The sequence below is a fragment of the Monoraphidium neglectum genome, assembly GCF_000611645.1.
Source record: "Monoraphidium neglectum strain SAG 48.87 unplaced genomic scaffold scaffold03075, whole genome shotgun sequence".
Taxonomy (NCBI): domain Eukaryota; kingdom Viridiplantae; phylum Chlorophyta; class Chlorophyceae; order Sphaeropleales; family Selenastraceae; genus Monoraphidium; species Monoraphidium neglectum.
The window spans coordinates 1-7279 of record NW_014010553.1 but is presented as its reverse complement, the minus strand read 5'-3'; the positions used below and the strand labels follow the sequence as shown (position 1 = coordinate 7279).

Below are 7279 nucleotides of genomic sequence, written 5' to 3'. Positions count from 1 at the left end.
CAGTAGGACTGCGGTGGTCTCGTCAAACAGGCGGCGCGCGGCGGCGGGGTCGGAGGCGGCGGGGTTGAGGGGCGCGCGGGTGGTGGTGTTGGAGCCGGCGTAGCCAAACACGTGGAGGTAGCGAGGGCCGATGTAGGCGCCACCACGGCCTTTGGGGGTGGGGGATTAGGGGGGGAACGGGGAGGCAGAATTTGGGGGGCGCGTTGCAAGGTGTTATAAGCATGGGGTTGACAGACGGCCGAAGACGAGGACGGCGGCACAGGTCGGAGGACGTTGATCGGGCGCGACCGGCGGCCGACGGGGCGCGGCGTAGGGGGGCCCTGGGCAGGCGTGTGCTCCCCCGACCCCCGGCCAGAGCACGCACTCGCGAGGCGTGGCTCTGTGGCTGCGTAGATCAGGCTGGTGGCGGCCCAGGCCGGGGTCTGGCCGTGGACCAGCGCCCCCAGCCAGGCGGTCCAGGAGGACAGGCGCGCCCCCGAGGACTTGTACTCGCCGGGGGTGTGGGCCACGCCTTGGGGGCGGGTTGAAGCGCAGGGGACGGGGTCGTGGGGCGAGGGGTGGCGACGAGGTGTCGTGGCGCGGGTGACTGGGTTGTGGCGCGCCGGCCCTGCAGTACACCTCACACCACAGCTGCAATGCATGCGACAAATTGCGATTTCCACTTCTGCTGTCGCAGCGCATGCTGCGAGCAATGAGGCGGTGTGCCTGAACATGCGTGTATGTGTGTGTGTGTCAGCACGCGTGCATGCACGCCAGTCGAGCGGCAGGTGCCAAGTCAGCGCACCTGGGTGCACAGCGAAGCAGTCGATGCCCGTGCCGCGCAGGCGGCGGTTGAGCTCCCGCGTCCACATCAGCAGCATCAGCTTGGCGCAGCCGTAAGCTCGGAACGTGGACGCGGGGCTGTTGAGGCCCCTGCGGCGTTCCGAGGGGGGGCGGTCCCGAAGCACAGGGCACGGCAGCTCGCAGTGGGCCCAGCAGCAGGCGCAGGGGCGCGCATACGCCCCCGTGTCCAAGAGCGCGTCACAAGGCCTCAGCATGGGACACTGAAGCAGCGCCACTGAGATAGCCCGAGGAGGCAATCCGCAGGCAGCGCGCGGGGCTGGCGCCGGCGCCCCAACGCCGAAAGCGTGTGTGCGCAGGCTGTGCTCCCCCGCCACACCTGAGGTCCCCCCAGTCGAGCGCCCCCAGCGCCTCCCCCAGTGACGACACGCTGACGACGCGCGACGGCGCAGCCACGGCCAGTGACGGCAGCAGCAGGTGCGTCAGCAGCACGGGGCCAAAATAATCGACCGCCCGTGTCACCTGGAGTGTGGAGGGGGGCGGCGCGGCAGCGAGGAAGCGGACGTGAGTTCAAGGAACAATTGCATGTTGGTGTGCTCCGCACATAACCCATGCTTACACTTGTATTGTGCATCAGGCTTTGCTGCAGGCCTCCTCAACAACGATCGCTGGCACCAACACCTGGGCTCCTGTCCCGGGGCCGCAGTGCATTCGAGTGCCGCTCACACCCACCAACCCAGCAAAGCACCGGCCAAGAGCGCCTGGGCCACGCAACACGCTGCCGCCATCGGCCCGGCCCAGCCTGCCGCGCCCTGCCCGCTGCGCCTCGCCCGCCGCGCGCGCGGCGCACCTCGATCCCGTTCTCAGATGTCGCTGCCGCGCCCGACACCGGAGCGTTCAGCACGCCCGCGTTGTTGACGAGCCCGTGGATGCCGGAGGGGAAGGACGCCGCCACGCGGGATGCAAAGGCGCGGACGGACCTGCTAGGGCAGGGGGCGACAGGACCCGAGCTGGTGGGCGGACGACAGACCCACGCGATTCTGGTGGGAAGCCCGCTACCACACCTGCAAAACGTTTGCTGTTTACACGCGCAGAAGCAAGGACCTCTGCACCAACATCAAATTGTTCGACGCTTCAAAGCATCAAGGTGCGCCCACCTGAATGAGGCCATGTTGACGTGCCACACCAGCAGCTTGGCGCCGCGCACCTGGTAGCGGATCGCCTCCGCGGCCCTGGAGGCGGGCGCAGATCACCAGGACAATGGGTGCAAGCATCCACGAATCGGTGCGGCCCAAACGGCTGCCGCTGCGACGTCCGGCTCGCACCGTGAGGGACCTTGGCCCCCCCGCCCCCCCGCCACGCGCCGCACGGCCCCACCTGTTGCCGCTCTCCGTGTTGCGCACCGCCATAACCACGAGCGCGTTGCGCTCCGCCAGCCGCAGGGTGGTCTCGTAGCCCAGGCCAGAGTTGGCGCCCGTCACCACAAACACCTGCGGTAGGGACGCCGGCGAGGCGCGCGCCGCACGCATCACGCGCACGCCACACCCACTCGCCGGCTCGCCGCATGTGGTGGCGGCGCCTGAGCCGGGGGGTAGGCGTGCAACGGCGCCAGGGCAGCAGGGCGTGGGGCCCTCAACGCACTTCGAGTGTCCGCTGCCGGCTGGGCCCCGGCTAATGCGCCCCCAGGCGGCCTCCTGGTCACCTTGCCCAGCTGATCTGGGGCGTGGATACGGGCGTCCCATCCCCACAGTAGGCGCGTGACGATGTCCATGCTGGGCTGCTGCCTCCACAGTCACAACACTCTTATTGAGAAATCGCAATACTATCAAGTTGCACAAAGAGCTTTGATTCGATGGATCGAATGATGATACAGTAAGGGCGGCCTGAGAGGCGGCCGCCGCCCCGCAAGAAGCTCTCGCGGCAGCATGACGCGGCGCGGCCCGAGGTGCGCGTCACCAGCGGCGGTGCGCGGTGCGCGGCGCGCGCGCGCGCGTCATCGCAGCAGGCGCGCGCGAAACGCGTCGACGTCGGCCGCGGCGCTGGCTGCATTGACCTCGGGAGGATCCTCTGCGTCGCGGGCCGCGGGCACGCTCCTGGCCGCCCGTGCCGCCGCCTGGTGCGGGCGTGGGCGAGACCAGGGTTGGGCGTGACACTGAGTGACGTCACGGTTTCCCCACCATACAGACCCGACAGCAGCACCGGCAAGGTGGGAAAATTGAAGCAGCAGCTGCTGTTTGCTGGCCAAAAGCCCTGTGAGGTGGCTGCCACGAGAGCTCTACTGCGGTGCCGCGCCATCCAGCATCCTCTGTACCTCTGGCCCCTTTGTGCAAAAACGCGCGGGATGGCAGCCGCGCCCAGCCCCACACCCACGTGCGCCCGCCCACCAGCCGGTGCTCCAGAGCGTCGCACGCGTCACCCATCGCCTGTTTGGCAGAGCGCAGCCGCGCCACCGCGGGACCAGCGCTGCAGGCGCGATGGGATGCAGGGCGTGTGTGTGAGCAACTCGCGGCCCAGCTGCGCGCACGTCCGCCACGTGCGAGCTGCAAGCAGATCTTGGCACGCTTGCAGGGGCAGTGTTGACCACGTCGAATGCCGTTAACGTGCACACCTGCGGTCGTCGGCCTCCACAATGGCAGAGAGGGCCGCGAGCAGCTCCTGTATCGGGTGCAGGTGTGCAGTGAGTGCAGCAGATCGGCAGCGCGCCAGCCACCCCGTCAGCCACCGCCACGGCTGCACAGTTGTGCAGTGGCATGGCATACAGCTATGAGTCCTTTTCGTTGCGATCAGCACCTCGTAGGCCGCGCGCAGCTCCTGCGGACGCCCCTCCATTGATCGCTGTGCAGCACCAATCACCATGTAAGCACGAAGTGCATGCAGATACTATGTAGGCTTTTTACACGTGTTAATTCGGTTATAGCGCCGCATGGAAAACGACAATAATGCTGAAGGTTGTCATACCGTATTGTGGCAGTGGTTTGAATGTGATCTGGCGGCAATCATTCAATTTACCCTCAAGCCTGCTGCTCTCAGCGCAATTCGGTATCTCACTACAAATAGCATACTTTGATTGAGAATGTACATCAGAAGCGTGCTTCATGTGCACTGCAGGCCTCGTTATCGAGCCTAGCAGGGGCAGCGGCAGTGCTAGGAACGTGCAGGGACTGACAAATGGACGTTGAAACTATCCTTTGCACGCCGGTCAAGGGCGCGGGTGGCGGTGCCCCGTCGGACGACGTGGTGCTGGCCACGCCGGGGTCGGGCACGCCTGGGCGATGGCATGGTGCGCGATACGCAACGAGCGCACGCAGTGTAGAACTAGATAATCTCCGGTCAAGACCTCGAATCTATCTGCCTGGCATAAACAGCCGCTTGCGGCTGCTGCACACATGCTGATGGTTGTACTCAACTGTTCTGTGCAGGCGGCGGCGGGCTCTTTGCGTGCGACGCCCTGGGCGCCGCCAGCACTCCCGAGCTGCTGCGCGGCCGACAGGTGGCGCAGGAGCAGGAGGATGCAGCCAAAGGCCCCCGCTGCAAGGGCAGCCTGTTCGCACGGCCGCAGGCTGCGCGCCCGGGCCAGCGCGTGGCAGGCGTGCCACAGCAGCAGAGGCCTGCTGCTGGCGCACGGCCCTCCTTTGCGAGACAGCAGCCCCAGCGGCCACAGCCGCTGTCGCAGAAGCTGGAATTGCAGCAGCAAGGCGGCGACGCAGCTAAAATGCAAGGTGCAGCCGCGCTGCAGCGGCAGCGGCAGCCCCTGCGGGAGAGCCAGCCGCTGGAGCCACAGCCCACCCCGCCACGGCGACGGCTGAACGGCGGTGTCAGTGCACAGGATATCAAACAGGTGTGTGATTCAAACGCGCTTGGGCGTCATGGCAATGAGCTGTAGGTTGGCGGCCCGATTGTTTGCAGCGATGCATTGAAAAGGTCTGGAGCATGGGGGGATGTGGGCGAGCAGGTTTGGCTCCAGCCCGACCCACGTGGCAGGTGGCAGTTGCCCTTCATTCACGGGTATTACGGCATGCCCTTCTTTTCGGGACAGGCCCTCTTGACATCTCCAGTAGCGACGCCGCTAAGGCGCTCGCTGCAGCAGCAGCAGCAGCAGCAGCAGCAGCAGCAGCAGCAGCAGCAGCAGCAGCAGCAGCAGCAGCAGGAGCGCGGCGCCCATGATGCCTGCCCTGCGTCTCCCTTCAGCCCAATATGCTCGAAGCGGCAAGGGTCCATGAGCGTCGCGGTGGGCGCCAGCATGGGCCTGGCGGCGCTGGGCCTGCGCGCTGCTGCGGCCTCCTTGGTGCAGTCTGGGCCACAGGGCGAAGACGACCAAGTGCCGGCGCCCCAACGGCCAACGGCAGCAGCTGCGCTATTCCAGCAATATAGCGAGGCTAGGGGTGCGGTGCGGGCGCTGGAAATAGCACCTACCGCGGTGCCACAGGCGCCAGAACAGGCTGGCGGGATGCAGCCATCGGGCGCACAGCCCAAGCCGCAGCAGCAGTTTCCGCAGCAGCCGAACCAGCCGCGGGACCAGCAGCCGGGCGAGCACCCTCAGCAGCAGCCGCAGAACCAGCAGGCTCTGTTTCTGCCCAACCTTGTCGCGCGCCAGGCGCCGCCAGGGCAGCCTGCGGCACCAGCACCTCCCGCCCTGCACGCCGCGCAACCAGCCGCGCCGCAGGCCGCACCGCCGGCTGGTCCGCAGGCCGCGCCCTGGCGGGACCCGGCCCTCCTGCAGTCACTGGGGGTGGGCGGCACGAGCCTGCTGGCGCGCGGCGGCGGCAGTGCGCTGCTGCACTTTGGCAGCGGCGCGGATGCCGAGGGCGGCGAGGGTTGCGAGGGGGGCGAGGAGCCTTCAGCCAGCGCAGCTGCCGGTAAGGGGCTCAAGCGGGCCGGCGGGCGCAACCACGCAGCGCCGCCGCGACCAGCTGCGGGCGGACAGCTGACGCCGCCTGCGACGCGGCGGCGGCGCGCCACGCGGGCTGCGGCGGCGACAGGTGCGGACGGGCGGGCGGAAGCCGAGGCGGGAGGTGCGGGCGCGCCAGAGCCCCGGGGCGCTGCCGCGGCAGAGGCGGCTGAGCCTGGAGCAGCAGAGCAGGCGGCAGCGCCCTCGCCGGTGCAGGCGCCTGGGCGGCGGCGCGTCGCGCGCCGCCCCTCGTGCCAGCCAAAGCCGCAGGCGCAGGCGGCGGCGCGGCGGCCGTCCGGGGCGCCGCAGATGGCAGCGCCGCAGGCTGTTGGGGCTGGTGGCAGGCCGAGGAGGGCAGCGGCCGTGCGCGGGGGTGAGAGGCGCAAGGCGAGCGTCGCTGAACCAAGCGATGACGACGGGTGGGACAGCAAGGGGGGCGGGCGCGGCGGCAGCAGCGGCGACGAGGGCGCAGGATGGGGCGGCTCGCGCGGTGGCGGCGGTGGGAGCGGGAGCAGCAGCGGCGGAGGCAGCGACTGCGAGATGGAGTGTGACAGCGGCAGCGAGCGTCCTGCGCCTCGCAAGCGCAAGCAGGGCCCCGCTGCAACAGGGGCCCGCGCACGCAAGCCGCGTGCAGCTAAGGCGGCCGCAGCAACAGCAGAGGATAGCACGGCAGTCGCGGTAGCCGCGCCCGCCAGGAAGCGCCGGCGCCCAACGGCGGCCGCGGCGGCAGCAGGGGCGGGTGGTGGCGGCTACGGCGGCGGCGGTGGTGGCGGGGACGCGCTCGACGCAGCGGGGCCGCCTGCGGCAGACGGCGGTGCGGCCCCGAAGAAGCGGCGCTCTGCGGCGCCGCAGGAGCGCAACAACTTCCGCCGCTTCAAGGGTGGGTCGGATAGCAGCGGCCTCTGATTGCGCCCCCTTGTGGGCCTTTGTTCACACAGGGGGGGCCTGGACTACAGTCGATTTTCCAGGACTCGAAGCAGCCAGCACCTGAGGCACGTTGTGGCTGCATCACTCACGTGCTGGACCCCGATCATGCGCTCCACCAAGCCCGCACCCCTCACGTCCTAAAACCAACCACTCCGCGCCCCCAGGCAACAACGCGCGCGGCAAGTTCTCCTTCAAGTTCCAGTCCAAGGCCGGCGCCACTGGCGCCACCCAGCGCTTCTCGCGCAAGCTGCCCAACGGCCGCACCATCTACGCGCGACGCAAGGCACCCACCATGGCTGGGCAGGTGCGCGCGCGCGAGGCGCCGGCCGCTGCCAATTAGCCAGCCACAGGCAGAGTCGGCCCCAAACCGGCCCCAATTCAGCCTCGAAATGTCAACCATAGCGCAGCGGCACCCAACCAATGGGGCGACGCCCACAGGCAGCGGCACCCCGGGCCCAGCGCCCTCTGCCTTGATGTCACCCCAAAATGACCTGCCGCCTGCCGCCCCGCCCAGGGCGCGGAGCTGGTCGATGGGTTCAACATCAACAGCCGCTACAGCCGCTGCTTCCGCTGCGGCCAGAGCGGCCACTGGTCGCAGGACTGCCCCCTCGCGCGCGCGGGCGGCCCCCCTCCCGACGTGGCGGGCGGCGCCGCCGACGGGGCGGCGGGCGGGGACGCGGGCGC

General features: G+C 69.0%; 2 protein-coding genes across 2 annotated transcripts; one reads left to right on the top strand and one right to left on the bottom strand.

Moving 5' to 3' along the window:
* Positions 1-619: 619 nt before the first annotated feature.
* On the bottom strand, positions 620-2551 carry MNEG_12120 (Retinol dehydrogenase 13; the record flags this gene model as incomplete). Its single annotated transcript, XM_014039409.1, has 7 exons — positions 620-630; positions 785-912; positions 1160-1302; positions 1631-1760; positions 1938-2012; positions 2158-2270; positions 2483-2551. The coding sequence occupies 7 exons, from the start codon at positions 2549-2551 to the stop codon at positions 620-622; spliced, it is 669 nt and encodes a 222-aa protein (XP_013894863.1).
* Positions 2552-3948: 1397 nt separating this feature from the next.
* On the top strand, positions 3949-6935 carry MNEG_12119 (hypothetical protein; the record flags this gene model as incomplete). The annotated part of the gene is made up of 5 exons (XM_014039408.1): positions 3949-4060; positions 4200-4270; positions 5501-5636; positions 6402-6548; positions 6760-6935. The coding sequence occupies 5 exons, from the start codon at positions 3949-3951 to the stop codon at positions 6933-6935; spliced, it is 642 nt and encodes a 213-aa protein (XP_013894862.1).
* Between the last annotated feature and the right edge of the window lie 344 nt (positions 6936-7279).